Source organism: Maniola jurtina, chromosome 8 (genome assembly GCF_905333055.1).
Source record: "Maniola jurtina chromosome 8, ilManJurt1.1, whole genome shotgun sequence".
In the NCBI taxonomy this organism is placed as follows: Eukaryota; Metazoa; Arthropoda; class Insecta; order Lepidoptera; family Nymphalidae; genus Maniola; species Maniola jurtina.
Window position 1 is genome coordinate 5,230,522 of NC_060036.1, and position 24,329 is coordinate 5,254,850.

Below are 24,329 nucleotides of genomic sequence, written 5' to 3' on the forward strand. Positions count from 1 at the left end.
ATCTCCTCACTCACTTGTCATATCTATATTTTATTTATAGAAAACTCTTTCATTTTGGATTTCTCTATTTCATTTGTAATTACTGCAGATAAGCAACAATATTTGAGTACATGAAACAAATATAATACAGCAAAAATAGTTGAATAACTTTTATTCAACTTTTACTATGAGAAATTTTAGTATAAAAAAAGTTATCAAGATGTTTTTAATCATAAACGGTAAACTAAAATTAATTGATAAACTCTGAAACTACTGAAACGATTTTAATATTTCTTTCACTATTCAAAAGCTACTTCACCTTGGCTATAAATTAATAATATGTACCATGACAAATTCGCAGGCTAAAGCTAGTAGCCAGTTATTCATAAGTCTGATTCAAATTAACATAGCTACAAGAAACAAAAGAATCATGGAAGTTTAAGACCACAAGAAACAAAAACAAAATCAAACATCTGCAGTATTATTTCAATTAGAAAAGAAACAAATTAATGTTTGATGAACATGGAGAATGCCAATAGCTGGCGTATTGCCAGATATGCATTATATTGGATTACGGCCAATTAAAACTTGGTACTAGACATGTTGCATAGTATCTTAACATCAATACATTTCACAGTTTTCACAGCTGTGATAGACATCTAGGTGTGTTAGTTTAGAAACTATTGCAAACTGCAATTAGTTTTATACACAGCATAATATTGTATATCAAATCTTTGAAAAGAGCAACAGCTGAGTTTCTTGCTTGTCTACTCGGTAGGAAAGCCATTCTGAATCAGTGGTAGATGCATTTAAAGATTAAGTACTAGTATTTTATTTAAATAAAAAATATTATTAAAGAAATAATTTACTGTCACAATTTAAATAGGTAAAGGTCATTTATTATATTTTTTTTGTCATTATTTGGAGTTTTTAAGCAAATTTAAAAAAATTGTAATATTTAAAAGTAAGGTTTCCGATTTGGAAAATTAGTAAGTTACTCTTTGCATAAACTGCTATTTTTGATATTGTAAATATTTCATATTCTACTATTATTATTATTTTACTATTACAGAAGACAGAGTTACAGTAAGAACTTAATATAAACAGTAAACATATCCAAATTTTTCTAGGTCCTTTTAATATTTTTTTCTATGAAGAAAATTCAATTCCTATCCATAAAAATGTATTTGTAGAGGTAGTAACTTAATAAATCCCAAATAATAATTATTATTTTATCAATTATTACTTTGATAATATAATTAGGCTACACACAGGCAGTTAAATAACTGGTAGGTCAATAAGCCACCTCAATTTATCATACTAAATTGTACTTTAATATATAAACTCATAGACATTTCCGATTGAGGCAGCTATTTGACTGCCTGTCACTTAACAGCCAATGTGCCAACCATAATTATGTACATTTTACACTGTTTTAGCTTCCCAAAAAGTAGATAATATATTAAGCATGATACATGATTAAAATAACTACTTATTTTATAACCTGTAAATTTGTCCTTTATAGATAGAAATTGACATTTCATCAATATGATGTTGAAATACTCAGTAAATTCAAATAAAATTAATTGTGAAAATGGGTCTAATGGATTATTTAAAGGTAAAAAGTACTAGTTAGGTGGGCAAGGCAACACACAAACAGGATATTGCACTAAGCATCCATAGAAGTGCTAATTTCCTAACAAGATTTAAATATCAATGTCATGTTAGATTAACATACTTTAGAGTCACACAACTTGTTATAAAATGAATTGTATTACTTATCTCACTATTAATACTTTAACCAATGAAAGCTCAATAACTGCTTTAAGTAATCCCATAATAATTGGTAAAAGCTAATCAAATCCAAGTTATGAAAATAAACTCTTTACCCAGTATGATCAACATTTAATGTTTGCAAAATAAAAAAAAGACTTTTTTGGAAAATATACTATCATCTTTAAAAATGTTTAGTAAGGATCAAAAACAAATTTGATTCAGAAAGCCTGTGTGATTAAAATTATTACACAAAAATTTCTTTTAGTAGTAGTGACACCAAAATTGAGTGGGTGCAAGTTATAAAAATGCAATGATCTATGACTTAATAACTAACAAGGACAAGGGTATTAGAAGAAGGTAAAGTGCACACTTTCACAACGAGAACATCTCAGAATACTGAAACCAATACTTGTATGGATCAAGTGTAAAGTCTTACCTTCCCCTGCATAATCAGTCTGATTGTGAGGGTGACTTTGGAGTCCTCTTCATGGAGAGCGGGGGTTTTCTCCAGTTCCATGCTGGAGGAGGAGTCCGTCGAGTCTCGCGGAATTTTGACTGCTTATGGGGCTACGTGTGGGCAGGGGACACTCCACTCAATCTAATGGCTGGGACTCGGGGGCTCTTGGCACTCACTGCAGGCAGGGTAAGCTGGAAAACAGGCGCACATCTCATAAGGAACGTCCAAAGGTTTCGAGCGCTAAAGGTGCGGGGGCATGGGAAGTACTTGTTTCAAAGCGAAGCTAGATACTTAATTATTTACAATGAAGTCTGTGACAAGCGCGACGGAATGAGGGCGGCTAATGAGGATCTAAACGCTATTATAAACTAACTTGTCCTAGGTGCGACCGGATTTTGCGGCTGTAACACGAGTCGGCTCGCAATGCTCCGCGGGACCGTTACTTGAACTCGGATACTGGTTCGCGACTCGCAACATAACCTCAGCGTCGCGCCTCATGGCTAGCCGACCGGGTTATCGATCCCGCAATTTCTAAACAAATCTTCCAGACAATGTCGCCGCAGTTCTCTTACCTCGTTATTTGTTCCGAAGAATAACCGCGATAACATAACAAATCTTAACACTAATATTATCACGAAGATTTGTATAAAATCACACTTATCACAATTTTCTTAATCACTTATAATTAAAAAACTAATAAAATTCGACGCAGATGACGCGTCTTCGTGAAGCTGTTATAGACAACCACAGACAACTACTAAATCAAATGCCAAAACTTTTGACATTTGTCATCCTGATAAATGCTCTTCAGAGTAGGTAGGTGGACTTCGTCTGTGTTGGCGTTTGCTAGCGCGTGTGCTGTGCCTTTTTGGAGTATTTTTTTTTTAAAGTGGCTGGTTTTCGTGTTTTACTGGTGTTTTTTGGTGGTGGAACTGACTGGGAAACGACGACACAGACGAAGTCCATACTTATATAGTTTCACTAACTTGTAAATCACTACAAACTTGACATTGGCTAATCTGTGTAAAGCCAGACGAGAGAGAAAAAAAAAGTAGGTAACTACAGTCCGACAAGGCTCTCTAGGCGCGTGGCCAAAATTGGAACTAACGCCGCCATCTTGCAAAGTGTCATACTGCCATGCTGCCCCCTTGAATGTGGTTCCGTACCTCAAAAGGAAACGGAACCCTTATAGGATCACTTTGTTGTACTTCTCGTTGACCTAGAATCATGTTTGGCAGGTAGGTAGGGTCTTCTAGCACAAGTAAAGGAATTAATCTGAAAACCGTGGATTATTGGTTAAATCACAGAAAAAAAATGTGTTTTAATTTTTAAAGTAAGATAACTATACCAAGTGGGGCTAATAAAGCCCCACTTATATGAAAGGGCTTTATTTGTACATTCTAAAACATATTTTTATTTATTTTTAAACATAATAGTTTTTGATTTATCGTGTAAAATGTTGGAAAAATACCCGAGTACGGATACCTCGGTGCGCGAGTCTGACAGTTGTACCCCCCGCGCTGAGTGGGTATTCCAAAAAAGCCTGTATTTTCACGAAAAAATAAACCTTCTGTAAAGGTACCAAATGGGTACCGAGTTGGTAGATATTTGATTTCAGCCCTTGTACTAACGTGGTGCCTACACGTAAAGCCACGATTACACCTGTAAGTTTTACTCGCGTAAGAAGCTTACGTATTTAATTGATAAATTTACTAAGGTAATGTACTATAAGAGTGTTTACATTAGTAAAGTCCTAAGTAAATCACGTAAGCTACTTACGTGAGTAAAACTTACAGGTGTGTCTGCGGCCTAACGTAGGTACCTACCTATACTCGCATGACGGCGGTCAACGAGGACGACAAATTATTCACGAGGATATTCGTATATTTCACGAGCACCTCTAATACGACCTGTCGCGAGGGTTTATATTAATGAATTGTTGTTTTGAGTGCTACCAGTTTTCCACGCGAATGCTTTGTTTAAAAAGGTGTGTAGGTTATTTCGTACTATACCTATAAGGTTATTTTTAAAAATTGATTTGAATTGTCAACAAGTGTAAATTAAAAATTTATAACGCCCCCGACAATTAGTGAAGGTTACAGTGACTAGAAAAGAGCTGATAACTTTCAAACGGCTGAACCGATTTTCTTGGATTATAGCTAAGAACACTCTCGATCAAGCCACCTTTCAAACAAAAAAAAAAACTAAATTAAAATCGGTTCATTAGTTTGGGAGCTACGATGCCACAGTCAGATACCCACATATACACGTTAAACTTCATTATTAATTTATCTAATGAAAGTAGTTTAAAAAAGTCGATATTTGGCTCATTCGATATCATAATAATATGATCGCTTGCTAGGAGGCCAATAAGAGTGAACACGGCAAAGTACGGGTGTTTTGCAGGTTTTTAGTTAGTCTCCTTCCGAGATTCTGAGCGACTATTGAATATTTTCAGTTTTCAGTGTGTAGATCGTGGAACTGGATAATTCAATGTTGTGATAGCAATCGTGCTCTAGTAAAATTATTTATTTTGCCATTAGTTTTTTTAGATTAAAACTCTACGCGTTGGATCTGTTTTTTTCGCGTTGGTTTTGGGAGGATATTCTTCTTTAAAATTAATTAAATGATACCTGCTCTTCTGACGGATGCTTGTATTACGTAGGTAGGCTGAATTAATTCATAATTTTAAAATCCTAAATCATAATAGCTAAGACTAATGCTGAAGTCTATAGAGCACATTTTGATTTTTTATTAGGTACGAGTTTTAATTTAATATACCGGCTCGCCCCGGCTTTACACATGTGGGCTTCCTTTTTTTTTTTCTTTAAATCTGGCTTTACTCTGATTAGCCAATGTCAAGTTTGTAATTATTTTCAAGTTTTTGAATCTATACAAGTATGGACTCCGTCTGCGCCGGCGGCGCCCGCCGACACACGCGCGGCGCCCCTTCAGAGCGCTTCCCAGTCAATTCCACCACCAAAAAACATCAACTAACACAAAAACCAGCCACTCTTAACAAAAAAAACCACTCCAAACAAGCACAGCACGCGCGCCATCAAACGCCATCACAGACGAAGTCCGTGGGCTTCCTTGTGATAAGATCTGAATGATGGTGAAAACCGCATTGAAATCTAAGTAGATACTAAGAAGGTTAAAATTAATTACTTGTGAATAAACAGGCAAACAAGAACTTTAGACGCGAGATAAAGATTTAGTATCTGCACCTACATACGCTTGCAACTAGGACTATCCCCTAAACTACTGCCAATACTTAACAAGCTAGATAATAAGATCTGAATACTTACATGGTATCTATTACTCCGCAAGCGCTGGATTCATTGGTGATTTAGTAGGTAGGTATCTGAAACAATTTAAAACCTTATGAAATTATAGTAAAAATTTGAACATTCATTCTGAACAATAATAGTAGAGTAGTGAACTAGAGTGATAGAGGGAACTCTCGCTTATCCTGAATCGACGACATGTCAAATATTAGGCTACTGTCACAGTTCACGATGTGCTTGGTGATATGAAATCATAGAGAACAAGTGTAAATTAAAAATTTATAACACCCCCGACAAGTGAAGGTTACAGTAACTAGAAAAAAGCTGATAACTTTCAAACGGCTGAACCGATTTTCTTGAATTATAGCTAAGGACACTCTCGATCAAGCCACCTTTCAAACAAAAAAAACTAAATTAAAATCGGTTCATTAGTTTAGGAGCTACGATGCCACAGACAGATACACAGATACACCGATACACAGATACACACGTCAAACTTATAACACCCCTCTTTTTGGGTCGGGGGTTAAAAATAGGACTACATTAGGGCTACCTACGTCAAATGTACTACCATTTGACGCCTGCCAGTGCCGTCGAAGCTTCGACGTTTTGTTGGAAATTACCTAACTGTAGTGAACTGTGACAATGGCATCACACCTATACCACTATAGACACAAGGTACGTTCATTTATTACCTACTATTACATGGCGTCCGCGTCACCTGGCATCACTATTTACATATTACAGGTACGAGAAACAAGTACATGCATCTTATAAACATCGACATTAGAAACACCTGGTCTATATTATTTAAATAGTCCAGAAAAATAGGTATTATTGAAGTGATAGATCCGAGACATGGTCGCTAACTATGAACCTCATAGAAGCGATGCAAGCGATGGCGAGAGCTATGCTTGGACTTTGGAGTTTTTCTACCTGATCAAATCGGAAATGAGGCGATCTGTAGGAGAAGAGAAGATCAGATTAACCGACATAGCTCAACGGGTGGCAAAGCTGAAATGGCAATGAGCAGGTCACATAATTCAAAAAACCGTTAGACGTTGGGGTCCCAAGGTGCTAGAATGGCGACCTCGCACCGGAAAGTGCAGAGTAGGAAGACAAACGACATCAAACGAGTCGCAGGGAGCCGCTGGATTCAGGCGGCGCAAGACCGTGGTGTGTGGAGTTACAAGAGACCTGTATAATATCCAGCAGTAGACGGCTATCGGTTGATAATGATGATGATGATGAAGTGACCGAATTAATTAGAGCCTCGATAGCTCAACGGTTGAGGGGCGGACTGAATTCCGTAAGTTTGGCGGTTCAAACCCCACCCGTTACACTATTGTCGTACCCATTGATTTTGAAAGAGCCACCTATTCTGGGGTCGTACCCACTCCTGGCACAAGCTTTACGCTTAATTGGAGGGGAAAGGGGAATATTAGTCATGATTAGCATGGCTAATATTCTTTATTAAAAAAAAATTAACCTACTTTCGTCAACTTGAAAAATACTATTGTTACACTAAAAATAAAATAAGGTTGGTATTTATACATAGGTATTAAAATACGCATACTGATGTAAAATGGTGTCTTGTTCCTTTATGAGTGAGATTGTGAAAAACATCGATATCTCTATTCAGTTCTTTCAGTAAGCCGTTCAAGAGATTCATTTTTAAGTCTAATTGAATTTTTATCCGAGCAGCGAGTAAAAAGGAGATGGCTATCTTTAACGAAGGAATTAATAAAACAATAGGCGTTATTCGGAACTTCTTCAACTAATTAAACTTAATAATCCTATAGGACGGGATTCACTTCTCAATTTAAGTAATCGGCTTTTTTTTTATAAATCTCCGTGCCGTGTTTCATGCAAATCCCTTAGAATACCTACCATAATAAACCTTTTTTCATTGAGTAACTTTTCTAAGATTGTAAAGTAATACCGTAATAGACCCTTTTCACTAAGTACCTAACTTATTTGTGACTGTAAAATGTAAAACCTACATAATCCTTTGCTCTATGTATAAATAATATATTACATATATTAAGAATAAGAAAATAACTATAATATTAAATCTATTCTTGTATGTACATTTAACTGCATAGTTTTGTCACACACACATACTTATACTGATAGCTATGTAGAACTATATTGTTTTGCCAAAGGAATTCGTGAGAGCAGGTGAATGCGACGCATATAGAGATATCGCATTCTCGATCGTATTAACTGACATAGCTATTCCAAACTCAACAGTTTAGCCTCGATGCTCAACGATTGAGGAGCGGACTGAACTCCGAAATGTTGGCGGTTCAAAACCCACCCGTTGCACTATTGTCGTACCCACTCCTGGCACAAGCTTTACGCTTAATTGGATGGTAAATTCTAGAAGTTCTAGTAAAAATGCGAAGTTGTCAGTGATCGGTAAATCCTAGGTTTTACCTCTAAATTATGGTAAAATAAGAAATTTACGATTATAACAGACCATTCTACATTTTACCATAAAGACTTAGTGAATCTTAGGTTTTTCTTTACTGATCCATGCTATAGGTATATCTGCAACACTATTATATTATTTATTGCGGTTTGCTCGGGGGCCGCTTTGATTTTGGAAGGTTTGCTATTTGACTTAGTAGTAGTGTAATGAATGGGTAGATTAATGTATATAGCTAATAATATTTGGCCTAATCAAAAAGCTTGTAGAGGTATGTACTGTAGGTATAATACAGTCAATATCTTAGCGGAAACAATCGAGCGCTGGAATTGCTCAAGGATATTTAGGTAAGTCTAAAGCGGTTATATTATTTATAGGCTTTTGCCGGAAGCGCAAATGCCTCTTCAAGGAAACGTTTAGACTAGGCACGCAGTGGCTCCTATCGCCTGAACGACTAGGCGCTGATGGAATCCTAGTAAGCAGCGATGGATTTTTTTTGCAGAAATTGGTCGCTACAGTTTCTGAAACTACCTATATTTTATTTCCGAAGCTAACGATACCCGTATCGACATATATTAACTATACCTTGTGTCTATACGGGTCATTTCAGCAATAAATAATTACTATGACTGAAATGAGTATATCATTGAATAGTACTTATTTCCTATAAAGTGTCAATTTGGCAGCGCCTCTGAATGGATTTTATTCAAGCTTTCTATACAGGTAGGTACATTATATAAAACAGTAAGTACCTATTTGCCGCCTAAACTGGTGGACCTAGATATTTGAAATTTGCAGGAAATAGTCCTTTAGTAGGTACCTTAAGGGTACAACAAAGAAGGATTTTGAAAAATCAAATCAACTCGCAATCGCAGGAACAAGCTAGTCTTTATTAGATACTTTTTTAATGTTTAAAATATCGTGAGTGATTTCCATTTTAAGTATAGAATGGTAGGCTCTACTCAAGTATTTAGTCGATGTAAGCCCGACTAGTCGAACCTATCCGGGGTCCTTTTTTATAAGATTCAATACTTAAAATTCATTAGATACCTTTGAGGGTAGCCTAATTAGTACCTTGATTCCCAGTAGTTCTATTGATCGATTTTGTTGAAATAACTACTATTCCACCATGCCCCCAATTTCACGAGCTTTTTAAAAACATCAGATTATTATTTTCAGGGACCCAATATTAAAGTTAGTAAATACTAGCTGATGCCCGCGACTTCGTTCGCGTGGATGTAGGTTTTTTAAAAATCCCGTGGGAACTCTTAGATTTTCCGGGATAAAAAGTAGCCTATGTGCTAATCCAGAGTATAATTCATTCTAAATTTCAGCCCAATCCATCCAGTAATTTTTGCGTGAAGGAGTAAAATACATACACACACACACACATACAAACTTTCGCCTTTATAATATTAGTGTGATTTATTACGTAAAATATGAAAAGAAAAGGCAGTGTTGCGTGGTTTCTCAATAAATATATCATTGATATTCCATGGTTGCTGCAGATTCTACACATCGTCCGTAGAATTCTCTGTATGAGGCCAATTTGAATGCGGAAACCAATCAACCGCTCGGATCGCTCTAGGATGTTTAAGTGGGTATATTATTCATCGAGCTCACGATTGTATCGCAAACACAAACCAAGGAAACCTCCAGCATCTACAATATGTTTCTGTTTATTCTGCAGTTTTAGATGTAGATACCTACACCATACACACTCTTTATTGATCTTTTTAGTACATCTATAATAATCTGTATTCGTTGTTATATGACGAAAAACCGGCCAAGTGCGAGTCAGACTCGCGCGCTGAGGGCTCCGTACTCGGGTATTTTTTCCTAGGGTAAGACCTACCTATCTGCCAAATTTCATGATTGTAAGTCAACGGAAAGTACCCTATAGGGTTTCTTGACAGACACGACGGACAGACGGACGGACGGACAGACAGACAGACAGCAAAGTGATCCTATAAGGGTTCCGTTTTTCCTTTTGAAGTACGGAAACCTAATAATATGTTATGATGATGATACTAATTATGTGAAGATGTTTTTATCTACCAAAAATTTTGATTTATGCGTTTCAATTACGAACAAAATCTGATATACATAACTTTAGAATCGCGATATCTCAGGTATTTTATTCTTAGAAAAAAAATTGTAGATAATTTTTATCATCTACAATTATTGTCTGTTTTTTTGGATACAACTTACAGTTTACGAGAAAATTCCAAAAAGCCGAAAATTTTGATCTTTGACCTTGAATAACATTTTCGCAAATATAAGATCGATGGGGACTTTTCACAATTCATTTATGGTGGTGTTTTTCCCAACAATCGTACCAATTTTTAGCTCTCTGCGAATTATTGTAACCTTACCTCTATTTTTTGTGCTAACTTGTCTGAGCTATTAGGTGATAGTATCTAGTCAAGCTAAAGTTAGGATTTTTATCAACCGTTTTTATAAATCATAAGAGAAGAATAGTTTAAAAATTAATATAATTTAGCCGGTGGTGTCCTTAATAGTCTTGCATGTACCTTACTTATTTTAATATACGAAAAAACTAATCTTTATGCTAAATTAAAAGAACCGAGCGACGTACAGGGAACAGACTCCTTATGAATTCATGGTATGCATGAAGTGCATTTGCTTATGGTTGTATTATATAAACATTTGCGATATTATAATAATAATATAGTTTATACCTACAGCGCAGAAAAATTGAAACTTTATGAAATGGCATCGTCGTAGCCTCGTCGTAGCAGATTGCTACGAGTACACGAACATCTGTCTACAATTAAATACCGGTCCTAAGTCAAAATATTCGACGGAAAACAGACGGAAGAACAGTTTATTTCTTTCCTAATTCCTAAGTTGATACTGCTGGAGATAAGATTCGGACCTCCGGATTAAGGACCTCCCGTGTATTAGACCACAGGGAACCTACTCCTTTGCGCCGGTCGTCGGTCGTCAAAAACCTAAGCTAAGTAGCTAGTAATTAAGTAGATAAAGTGCTTAGTTGCTACAGTTTTATTTTCATGTAAAATTCTTGTTTGCGCCGTTTCTCCCAAGATTCTGATTAATAGCAGCAATATTCGGGCACGCTATACCGTATGGACCACAAGAATTGTAGGCTCAATGTGTTCGCGGCCGTTCCTGCTCGTAACTCAAACGTAACCGCCATTAATATTTTATTATGCTCCCGAAAAAATATTTCGAATTGGAAAATTGGGGTTTACGTTCTAAAAACTTTAAGAGGAGTTTATTCATAGTGCGCTTCAAATACAAGCGTAGTTTGGCTCTCATTAAAATATCAACCAATCAAACTTAATGAAATTTTGTAGATAAGTTCTATAAATTCTGTCTTTTTTTGTGCCGGTCCGTCTGTCGTGTCTGTCAAAAAAACCTATAGGGTACTTCCCGTTGACCTAGAGTGACGAAATTTGGTAGGTAGGTAGGTCTTATAGGACAAGTAAAGGAAAAAATCCGAAAACCCTGAGTTTGCGCTTACATCACAGAAAAATAATAATATTAAAACGTGTTCATGAACAAATAACGAGTATTTTCAATTTTCAAAGTAAGATAACTATACCAAGTGTGGTATCATAATGAAAAGGCTATATACCTGTACATTCTAAAACAGATTGATTCTAAAACAGAACCCTCGGTGCACGAGTCTGACTCGCACTTGGCCGGTTTTTTGGTGTATAGTTCTATGGCGATACGTCCATTATTACTGCCTCTGCACACACTTTTTTTGGATTGGAGGAAGCATTAGTATTCAGTATACAGCCCAATAGTATTTATTATTTATTTTTATGATTTTAACGAGTATGTAATCACTACGGTCCGTTATGATGTGCGCTTAGCTTTATACAGTTAACGGTTTAAAGTCATTAGGAAAGTTTAATCTCGTACTTAACATAAATCATAGACTCCTGAGGATTACTAATGGCTCCGAGACCTGAGGGAACAAAGCAGGCTTGGGAGCAATCAGTCGGAAATACGAGAAATCAATTTTCAACTGTTAACGAGGTAGATAACTTATTTTTCTTTTGTTGTTATGGCATTCTGAGTTTAAAACCCATTCAAACTATTTTACAACAGATTTTTACATTGATAATATTTAATATAACGCCTGTAATTTGTATTGTCATTATTTAATAAGAAGGAAATAGGATGTATATACCTACATAATATTATAATGGCAGTGAATGAATTTGCTTTCACCTTAATAATAACGATGTATCACATTAAATTGTACGTTAGCCTAAAAAACAGAACGGAGAAAGAAGAAAACCGGCCAAGTGCGAGTCAGACTCGCGCACCGAGGGTTCTGTACTCAGGTATTTTTTCGACATTTTGCACGATAAATCAAAAAATATTATGCATACAAATAAATAAAAATCTGTTTTAGAATGTACAGGCTAAGGTTCTTTCATATTATGATACCGCACTTGGTATAGTTATATTACTTTGAACATTGAAAATATTAATTATTTGTTCATGAACACATTTTAATTTTTTTTGTAATGTATCCACAAATTCACGGTTTTCGGATTATTTTCTTTACTTGGGCTTTAAGTTCTACCTATCTGCTAAATTTAATGATTCTAGGTCAACGGGAAGTACCCTATAGGTTTTCTCGACAGACGCGAAGAACGGAGAGACGGACAGACGAACAGACAGAAAGACAGATAGACAACGGAGTGATCCTATAAGGGTTCCGTTTTCTTTTTGAGATACGGAACCCTAAAAACTTTATTTAAAACATGCTACTCCATTTATAAAATTTGTTAATTAATTATTCAATCATCTAGAAAATTTTACTGAAACTCCACTTAAGTTTAGAAATTATTTGCGTGTGCCTACCCAGACAAACGAGGATTGCAACTGTTTAAAGAAGCGAATGAGAAGAGCTACTCGATGCATTAACCACCTTCCTCACCTACGTGAGCTGTCGGTTGGCAAATATGTAACTACCTTTTATTCGGATTACCTAAACCGTAGGTAAACGTGGTCCCGAATACAACGGCGGTTATTGGGCTATTGAAACCGATCGCTCTGTTGAGTGTATTTATTTAGCGGTCCCGTGGGGTGTAACTGGGTTGTGGTGAATAGTAGCTTATGTTACCTGATTTGCATACTGAACAGATAAATAAAATAGTTGACTAGTATCATGTATTATTATCGCAACATCACGTAGGAAAACGTCAAACAATATACAGAGTAGAATTTCGTAATGCCACCTGAAGGTAAAGTACTCTTAGAAAATTTTACTCAAAGAAAACATTCGTTTATTTTTGAATAGAAAGAAAACTGCATTCAAAGATTTTCGAAAATTCGTTTGCCACACCCGGGAATCGAACCGACTAAAATCTTTAAAAATTACAACAGTGTACTTTTATTGCATAGATCGTTAGGATCAATTATAAAGATCAAATTTCTTTAAGAAACTTGATGAATTAAATACTATACAATATACATATACTATTCATTTCAAAGTGGAGCGAATTCTTTAAGAAATTGTCATTTAATTAAACCCCAACCCAAAAAGAGAGGTGTTATAAGTTAGACATGTGTATCTGTGTCTATCTGTGGCATCGTAGCTCCTAAACTAATGAACCGATTTTTATTTGTTTTTTTTTTTGTTTGAAAGGTGGCTTGATCGAGAGTGTTCTTAGCTATAATTCAAGAAAATCGGTTCAGCCTTTTTAAAGTTATCAGCTCTTTTGTAAGTTCCTGTAACCTTGACTGATATAAATTTTTAATTTACACTTGTTACTTTAGCCTTTGTCAGGCCATGTCTCAACTTCAAGTTTCGTCTGATTACAGGTAGAAATGTGTATACAAATCTGAAGTATGTAGGCATACCTACTCATTAAGAGAAGTCAAGTATATATTTTATCACTAACTGATGCCCGTGACTGCATCTCTCTTTGATTTTCTAGGACAAAAAGTAGCCTATGTGTTAATCCAGAGTATAATCTATCTCCATTCCACAGCCTAATCTGCTGAGTAGCTTTTGCGTGAAAGAGTAACAAACGCACACACGTTTATACACACAAACTTTCGTCTTTATAATATTAGTATGAAGTACAATATTGTGAATAGGTAACATCAAAGAGTACAGTAAAAAATAGGTAGCCGGTAAAGCTTTCATTAGGAATCCGCAAGAAAATTACAACAACTAAAAGCAACTTCTTACGTCAAACGAATACCTTTAAAGAGAAATAACAAAAGTCGTGTAGTATACATTTACGTGGCTTACTGAGTGCATTAAGACAACTTTTAGTTCCCAAGTTGCGATAAAAAGAGTTGGAGCGTAGTTTTCATGCATATTTTCTCAAGGCTTTTCACTTGCGGCGTGAGTTTTTAGATTTCCTTCCAAAACTTGGGATTGAATTAGCATTTATTGTCTATATATTGAATTTACCGGCGCTTTGAAAGCAATTTTATTCACCGATTTGGGAATAATGCCAGCAAACTTATTCCGATTGGAGGCCGATAACATTGGAAAAAAAATTAATGATCAAGTACCTATGCACGACGTGATGAAAATGTTTTCACGGATCCGATTATTAGGTACGGTCTACATGGCTCAAATTAACTTGAACTCAACTGCACATTTAGTCTGGCGGCTAGCTTACTTAGCTAAGGATCAAGATGTCTCGGGTATGAATTCTAGGTCAGGCCGGTTTCTCCGGTTGTGTTGGATTGCCGTCCCATCGATCTATGAGCGTGAGGGAAAGGGAAAGTGTACCTGTATTTGCGCGTATACCTGTGGACTATAAAACCTCCAGCGTAGATAGCTTATCTCCGCTGTTTAGCCCACGTGACTGAGACCGAGAATTCGGGCGAGACTCACGGGAGCGGCATGCCATTAGAGATTTTGTTTGAAATATAAACCGAGTTAGAAACAAGCCTTATTTAATATTATAAGAAAACCATTAACCTCGACTATAATAAAAAAGTTTTAAGCCTCAGGGCTTACAAGGTAAAGTTAAAGGTGCTTACATATTTTATAGGTAGGTAAATATTTGGTTTAATGATAAAATAATTCGGTTATATACAATCTTAACAAAATTGAAAGGTCAAAAACTCTACCTATCCTTTTCACATTATCCCCTGCGAAAAAATATCTTACAAAGTTTACCTCTTCATAATATTGTTTAAATAATAAATAAAAATATATAATGTTTAGTAAGTATATATTAGATTATTATACAAAAGATCACTAGAGCCAGTTACAGAGTTCTACAATAAACTTTGCGTCCCGTAATTTTATTTCATTGTATAGACATGTGACTAGGATCCGTACCCTTTTCCGACCCTCGTCGGATTTCCGACACTATTGCTTTCCAATGTCTTCATATTTTGTTTTCAATACCTATCCACTTGAATATTTAACAATTATGTAGATACTAGATAATACCCGCGACTTCATCCGCGTGGATTTAGGTTTTTACAAATCCCGTGGGAACTCTGTGATTTCTCGGGATAAAAGTAGTCTATGCCAGTCTCAACCTGTCCAACCAACCGTTTGTAGCAAGTAGATGAAGCCCACAACTTTGTTCTGTTGGAATGAATGAATGAATGATTTATTCAATAAAATGGAATGGAACTAAGTAATTTATTTTTTACTCCGCGGAAATTTGTTAGTTTTCGAGGATAAAATGATTTTCAGAATGCAAGCTGAAGATGGGCCGTGAAACGCTAAAAGTGAGACAGACAGACCGACACACTTTCGCATAATTATAATAATATTTAGTGGCTATGGATTATATAGGTATATCGTAGTGGATGTAGTAACTGTACCTGTTAACTACAATTATTGTCAGATATAGTAACTTATTATTACGATTTCGTTAGCTTATAAAATGCTTAAAAAATTATACTTAAATATTTTACCATGCAAGTGGTTCACATAAATTCATTTATTATTTACTTCTCATATTTGTTATTTACTTCTCATATGCGTTACAACTAGCGTAATTCCCTTTATCTTCTGAAAATAAACTTTTAGATATTTATTTGTCTATTTCTAAAATATATCTCTGACAGAATTTAATAACAAATAATATTGAGCTCCAGCATCAATGAAAAAGAAAAGTTCCTTTTAAGCCGCATAAAATAGTTTTTAAATACATACAAGTATTCCCAACACACAATTATAAAATAATGAGCATTTCTTCTCGAAAGCATTAAGTGTGTGAAATAGGCAGCCATCCTTTGTAAAAGGACGTTTTCCCTCTCCCGTGCTTTTGTGTCACACAGTAAAAATAAAATAGGCACTCTTTTGTGTTGCTTCCAAAGTAAAAGTAGGAAAATCAGAATACCAGGTAGGTACTTATGAGTTATTATTTACCTAACCAAGGTTATAAACAACCTGCTGGCGATTGTGGATGAAACTCTGTAATAGGAAATATCTTTCCGGGATACTTTTCATCCCGGAAATTCAATGGCGACCAGTGCAATAGCTTGTATTGGGCATGTTATACGGAGGGAAGAAAATCATATCGCTAGAAAAATGTCAAAATATGCATGTGAAGGAAACAAGAGTAAATTAAAAATTTATAACAGCCCCGACAAGTGTAGGTTACAGTAGGTAATAACTAGAAAAGAGCTGATACACAGAGACACACGGCAAACTTATAACACCCCTCTTTTAGGGTCGGGGGTTAAAAAGTGGAGAGGAAGACCAAAGAAAAGGTGGGTTGCGTGAAAGAGGATATTATGCATGTAAAAGAGGTGGAATATGTCAGGGGTCTTATTATGAGATAAAATTGTAACTGTGTAGGTCATTGCCTAGTTTTGAATGAATCAATATATATATATATATATATATTACATTATTCCATACTAATATTATAAATGGGAAAGTGTAATAGCTTACTGTCTGTTTTTCTATTATCTTATCCGCTAAACCGCTCCTGACTGATACTGACTACTGAGGATACTTTTCATCCCGGAAAATCAAAGGGTTTCCACGGGATTTTCAAAATGCATATATCGACGCGGACAAAATCTCGAGCTTCAGCTAGTATAATATGAGTGCTTCTTTTGAAATAAAATACCTACAATAAAAACCGAAACGGTAGCAATCATTACAGGGTACTTGAAAATGAAAATCGCTGTTTTTTCAGGTCTTAAAATCACTCGACCTCATAAATCGTTGTTGCGTACAAACGAAAAAATACAACGCTCCGTCGTATACCAAGCTGTTTGAAAGAACTGGATGTAAAATTTCGATCACCATTTTAAGACTATTTCTCTTTTTGCAAAACGTGTTGCTATCGTGAGTTTTACACTAACCAAGAATCGAACCGAGGACATGTTACTTGCTGCACTCATGTCTTATGCTCCTCTGGGCCATTATATACAACTAACTTTTTCACGCTATTTTGTCCGCATGAAATAATTTGCAGCCCATAATATAGGTATAGCTATTAGCAAATCTACAATTTTTTTTAATTATTTGTTTACTATGTTAACCATCTAGAGCGGAACTAGGCCGTAACCATAGCTGCAATTCAATTAGAGTACAAGAATTACTTACAAAACATACGAGCACCTACATGTGGGCACGGCATAGCGCCGCGAGGCCTACTCCAAATTACGCGGCCTACATAGAGGCCTTTGTGACAATCGTAAATGTTTTCTTTCATAATAAAATATATGTTTAATAGTTAGATACGTACTTCTACAGAAATATTTATGTACTCGTCCTTAGAAATATTCCTCCCACATCTACTGCATATCGCCACTTTCCCCCATCTCCCCCACTTCCCCCTACCTTCCCCTCTTTTGGATTAAGGAGTTAGAGCCTAAAGATCAATGCTTGTTACCTAGAATTCACCAGCAAAATTCTATGCTCAATATTTTAAATATTATTTCACCAGGAACAGTTCCTGAATCCCTGTGGTTTAGGTGTGCCTGTATCATCATTCATCAGGGTTGAAGAGTTGGAACTTGGGAGTTTAATCACAAAGTTGTTGCTTGGTACCTACATTATGAATTTACCACCGAAATTTTTTTCGGCTTCGTAGTAGTAGTACCTTGCACCATCACTGAAAGTGTTTGAAAGTAGTTAGCCTGCTTCAATCGCAGACTGCGTCACTTAAGAATTATTACCACTATCGCAGTCAAGGGCTAACTAATTATTATCATCTGATGAAAAAAATATACAACCTCGAGACCAACTATAACATTTAATAGCGCTAGTTAACACCTCTTTTAATTAAAATTCTCCTGACATTGTTGCAATTTAGCGTACGGTGTTATAAAAAGTAATGTTAATAAGATCCAGTGTCGGGGTTTACGTGCGATATAAATCAGGCCTCTTTTCATTTTGGCAGCGACTCTGCTCATTTCTTTTCCTGACACAATTGTTAAAGTACTACGAACGAAATTAAAGCTATCTACGCGTAATTTTAAGCCCCTAAGCCCTAATTCGCACGAACGTTAAAAAGCGTTGCGTTAAAACCCGGCGTTACGCTGAAAATAGAAAGTGCGCGTTAAAAAAGTGTTGACATGTGAACAGATACTTGGGAATGCATTTATTTGAATGTTTTTTTAATGGATGTTAAAAAAGCTCTCGTGCGAATGAGGCCTAATCCGTAAATGTTCATGGTGGAAACTAGCTAATTAATTATTATGTAACTCGGTGAAGGTACAATTTGACAAAGTAATGTGTATTTAGATTTATTCCTGTACTTTTGCTATAATACCTACCTACCTGCCAAATTTCATGATTCTAGGTAAGCGGAAAGTACCTACCCTGTAGGTTTCTTGACAGACAGACAGACAGACAGACAACAAAGTGATCCTATAAGGTATCCGTATTTCCTTTTGTGGTTTCCGTACCTCAAAAGGAAAAAAGGAACCCTAAAAAAAGAAGAAAATAAAGAAGTTTGATATATTTGACATCATGACATGGGGTTCTGTCAAAAGGAAACTCGAGCGGACGGAGCTTGGCTGAATGTTTTATACCTACTATCTCTGTGGGACCGAGTAGTTTCGGATATCAATTTCGCAAAATGGACACAAGTTTTAATAAATAATCCAATAACGGTGAACATAGCTTTCAAAGTTTCATTAAGAGGGCTCTCTCCGTCACTCGTTTCATACAATCGTAGTTCCAATTTCATTTGAATATTAAGCAACCAAAGTCCATGAAATTTTGCAGACATATTCTAGAAACTAATATCTATGTCTGTGGTTTTCCAGATTTCTGTTAAAATATTCGGTTTCAAAGTTACGCGGTCTTAAAAATTTACATACAAATCTTTGTGCCCCTGTAATTTTAAAACTACATATTTTTAGAAAAATCTAAAACACCACAGACACAGATATTAGTTTCTAGAATATGTCTGCAAAATTTCATGGACTTGGGTTGCTTAATATTCAAATGAAATTGGAACTACGATTGTATGAAACGAGTGGAAACGAGTGACGGAGAGAGCCCTGTTAACAGCTATTTACTCGTTGCTTGTGACCACTGAAAACTAATATAATATTATCTAGTAAATAGTAAATAATATTATATCTAGTTTCATTAGCGAATTTCGCAATCACATCACACTTCACGCTGTGTGTATGTTTGTTACTTTTTCATGCAAAAACTACTAAACGAATTTGGCTGAAATTTGGAATGGAGATAGCTTGAACCTTGACTTAACAGATAGGCTACTTTTATCCTAGAAAATTAAAGAGTTCCCTTGAGATTAAAAAACCTATATCCACGCGGACTACTGTTTTTGCCATTTGTCTATAAATAAATAAATAAGAAATTTGATGTGGTAAATATAATCAAGTTTTAATTTATTTCAACAGGGGTACCTCTTATCTGGCGTGATTGCTACGAAAGGCTACATGTTATTTACACACATTTACAACGCCCTTCACAGTTCACACCCTTGCAATTACTCCACGAAATTAGGTTATGATTGAAAAATTATATAAGTTAGTAAGTATCTTCATAACACAATCTAGATAGGCTAATTCATTTTTTACTAGTTGATTTAGTGCCTGCGACTTGATTTAGTGTTTTGAAAGGCCCATTGGAATCTCTCAAAATTGTTATCTCCTAATTTTGTCCTGATAACTCTTACATGACCATAAACAAAACAAAAAAGAATTACGAACAGTTCAATTTATTCAATTCAATTTATACAAGAGTTAATGTAGTTCTAGTAATAATATTATTTTGTGGAGTCGGCCGGTGCCAATTATTTATTAGCTGCGCTTCTAACTCTTCATATTTTTTGAGAATCCATAATGGCATCTCATCCGCGCCGACTCCAAAAAATATTATTATAGAACATGAGTGTTTGTGTTTGTGGTTAGGTATTGAAGTCGGTTTTTTTATTTTATATATTTATATAATAATCTCCATATGTTACAAGATCCTCAAAGTATAAAATTTCTACAAATGCAGTCCCTTTTGGCATCAATCGTATTGGATACGAAATGTCTTGCAGTTTCTGGCGTCTCCACATGTTTCCCCTGTGCCACTTTAGAATTGCTTGGTAAATAAATCCGATTAAGAATCTACAAGTTGGTCAAAGTATATTGACTCAATATTAGCTAGATCAGATCGCTTTAATATACTTTTAGCCTTCTTAAAGTTAGCACAGCATACTATTCAGTTTTGGTGAAGTCCGACTTGACAATAGGTAAGTACACTTCGTTTAGTCATAGTCCAAAAGGACTTTACCAGGTATTTAAATTAATCTAAAAGTTGGGTCAGGTAAACAGAGCTGAGCCAGGGAAATATCTGCTCACAGGCACTGTATATTCCTTTACTTAGCACCCAACCACGCGGCATCACAGACACCATACAGCCAGATAGCTTGACAAATGCACCGCGCAGGCTAAAGGTTAAAACTCTTTTTTCCTACAGGCAATGAGACATGAATTATAGACCCTTACCCATAATCTGTTTTTTTTTTTGGCATCTTACCAGAACTTAAATTACTGCTTTATACCCACTCTGCACCATACAGAAATGGTAAAGTAAAATATTTCATATCTTTTACTTCAAGTATACTTTTAGTAGATACCTCATATTTAATGTTGATTAGAATTAGATAATGTTCTACCCCATTTGAAGGCAACTTTTCTTGTAGAGCTACGGGCTACCCTTTGGTTTTTCAAATCTTTACCCTGAATCACCAATACGGATCGTAACGAGTTCTTTTGTATCATTGCCAAAAAAAATGTTTCATTGAGCGATACTTTCATAAATTACTTATAATAAAAGAATTCAATCCTAAAGTAAATTCGGAATCGATGCTTTTTTCGTTAAGATTCAAAGTGTGAATACATGTAAGGTAGATACACTGCCATCGTAGTATATATTCACTTATACTAAAATGCTTTACCTACTGACATGCTCTGAAAAAGCATTGAACATTTTTATTAAAAGTGAGCAAAAGGCTTCGTACGGAATTCGAAGTTGTTCTAAAGGTTTTTCATTTAGGTACTGTGTTCCGATCGTAGCACCAGGTGCTTTTACGTCAATAAAGAGAACTTTTATAGCAAAGAGGCTTACTTTTAATGCATTTTTGACAGATTCTCCTAAATAAAGAAAGAGCAATAGTTCCATATTTATACTTATAAAAGAATTGGATGATTTCTGTACATTAAATATATTTTGAAAATTTTAATCGGTGAACGCACAATCTCTGCATATTAATATCTATAAGTACTATACTAATAAATAAAATTGAAGTGTCTGTCTGTAATTTCGAAAGAACTCCCTCACATTAAGCTCTTATGGTTATTTGAACGGTACCATAACTGAATCACACGTTTTTAAATTTTTTATCTGTCTGTCTGTTTGAACGGGTGGAACGGTTGAATCGATTATGATGGAACTTTCACAGACAAGTAGAGGATTAATCAGGAAGTAACATAGGCTACTTCTTTAACCGACTTTCAAAAAAGGAGTTGTGTTTTTCTACCTATGTATAACGAAATCTCCGAAATTTCTGAACCAATTTGCGTACTTTTTTTTAATCGATAGAGAAACTTGCCGATGTTGTCTTTTAACAAATTTGGATTCCAACTTCTCAATCTTGATGCTGCATGGGACCTGACCACCAAAGCTGATGGGATTTAGAAACTGCCGGTTATAAATTGATATTGGAGGTATCTTTACCAAGTAAAGACTATGTCGTTGACCTCGAGGACCCAACTCTTCAATCTTGATGCTGTAAGGAATTGCATTCCTAAATCCTGGTGATCTCACGGGATTTTTAAGAAATCTTTAAGCTTATAATAATTCTAAAAAGCACCATGAAAATATGCTTAGAAACTTAACTTCAATACTTTTAAATCATCAAATTAGTCGTGACTCGTGATATGTACCAATTATCTACATTATAAAATTATGTTTTTATCGCAAGTTCAGATATAGGTACACTACCCCGATAAGTAACTTCAAGAGGAATAATATAAAGTTGGACATAAAATATGATAATGTCCAACTTTTGTTATTTCTCTTCAATTCCATTTATTTAAATCTCAAATGGTGTTCCTTTTATTTTTTTAACCCCCAACCCAAAAAGAGGGGTGTTTTAAGTTTGACGTGTGTATCTGTGTATCTGTCTGTGGCATCGTAGCTCCTAAACTAATGAACCGATTTTAATTTAGTTTTTTTTGTTTGAAAGGTGGCTTGATGTTCTTAGCTATAATCCAAGAAAATCGGTTCAGCCGTTTGAAAGTTATCAGCTCTTTTCTAGTTACTGTAACCTTCACTTGTCGGGGGTGTTATACATTTTTAATTTACACTTGTATTAAAAAATTGTTTTGTATTTTGTACAACTATGAAAATATTTTTTCTTCTAAACATAAAATGGTATCATGTATAATAATATGTATGGTATACGTATATAATAGGTATATTATCTAGTTTTATATATTCGCTTCAGAACCGTTGTGACAATATTCGCGTATTTTTGTGTAAACAAAGCATTTCATATGAAAAGGGACTGTTCGTTGTTTCGCAAACAAACCACACAGCTGGTCGGATGATCCCCTTTCTACGACCTTTAATGTCAACACCGTTAAGTGGTGTTTTATTTTCTGCTCTTTACTTTCTAAACATCTAACAAAAGATTTATTTTAAAAATAAGCAAGTCTTTGAGACGAGCATTAATTTTATTACAAAGCGAAATTAAAAACGTGAAGAATTCCCTGATTTAGAATAGACTGATTTAATTTTTCTAACATTCTTTTTTAACCCCCGACCCAAAAATAGGGGTGTTATAAGTTTGACGTGTGTATCTGTGTATCTGTCTGTGGCATCGTTATAGCTCCTAAACTAATGGACCAATTTTAATTTAGTTTTTTTTTTGTTTGAAAGGTGGCTTGATCGAGAGTTTAAAGGAGCTTTAATCCAAGAAAATCGGTTCAGCCGTTTGAAAGTTATCAGCTCTTTTCTAGTTACTGTAACCTTCACTTGTCGAGGTGTTATAAATTTTTAATTTACACTTGTTAAACAGTCTCTTATAGGGCTTTGTTTAGATGAATGTGCTGCTTTTCTCAAGCGATTTACTTCATGTCTGTCCATCATAGTTGTTCAGCTCATGACAGTTAGGAAACTTCTAACAAAACGTCGAGCATGGATGAATGATTTATTATATCTCTGACTTTCAGGCTTCGACGTCACTGGCAGGCGTCAAATGTTAGTACATTTGACACAGCTAGCCCTTAAATAGCCCTATTTTTCTATGATTTTACGTCACAATTAGCCTAATATTTGACATTTTAGGATCAAACCGAGAGTTCCCTCACTCTAGTTCACTCTGATAAGGAGGTCTACCGATGCTGTCTTCTGAAATGGGTGGCTAATCCGCCACTTTGGGACTCGAAGGTCAGTTAGTTTTTTGAATTGGTTCCTTATTTCGTGACTGGCTGATATAGGTACGAGTAAGTACTTAGTTAACTTAGAATGTAACAGGCTTTGAATTATTTTTAATGTAAAGTGAGCTTAAACCTTTAATGGGCATGCTAATGGGCATGTTTTCTTCTATATTTATATTTAGAATTGTTCTCATGTAAGTGAACTTTTGTTATTTTTGAGAAAATAAACCTATATTATGGTACTTACTCTAGCGGCCGATATAAAATACATAAATAACAATATTCACCATTTCAATAATAGGTAATATACCTACTATATCAGTTGAAAAACAATTCTTTGCTAGCACATCTAATTTATTTTTCCAACATAAATGACCCTTTGTTTCTTTGAATTTTACTTGGAATCTTGAACAATTTAGAAGGAGACTCGTGGAATTTTCCTTTGTGCTATTGCCAACATAATAATCCGGTGGGCCTTCAACGGGTCTTTGAAATACGAGATTCGGTCTTAAAATAATTTTTAGATTCATGC

At 35.2% G+C, this 24,329-nt stretch overlaps 1 protein-coding gene across 5 annotated transcripts in view; it reads right to left on the reverse strand.

Annotated features, from left to right (window-relative positions):
* LOC123867643 (poly(rC)-binding protein 3) overlaps positions 1-24,329 on the reverse strand; it is a 217,222-nt gene that overhangs the window by 23,713 nt on the left and 169,180 nt on the right. For 3 of the 5 annotated variants that reach the window (XM_045909799.1, XM_045909797.1, XM_045909795.1), the window contains 2 exons: positions 5,521-5,576; positions 2,192-2,403 (listed from right to left, as the gene is read on the reverse strand). In XM_045909799.1, coding sequence (XP_045765755.1) covers positions 2,192-2,272 — 81 coding nt within the window. In that variant the 5' untranslated portion in view covers positions 2,273-2,403; positions 5,521-5,576. Of the gene's footprint in view, positions 1-2,191; positions 2,404-2,585; positions 2,662-2,784; positions 2,975-5,520; positions 5,577-24,329 lie in introns of those variants that run through there. The other 2 variants (XM_045909796.1, XM_045909798.1) reach the window with 2 other exon arrangements.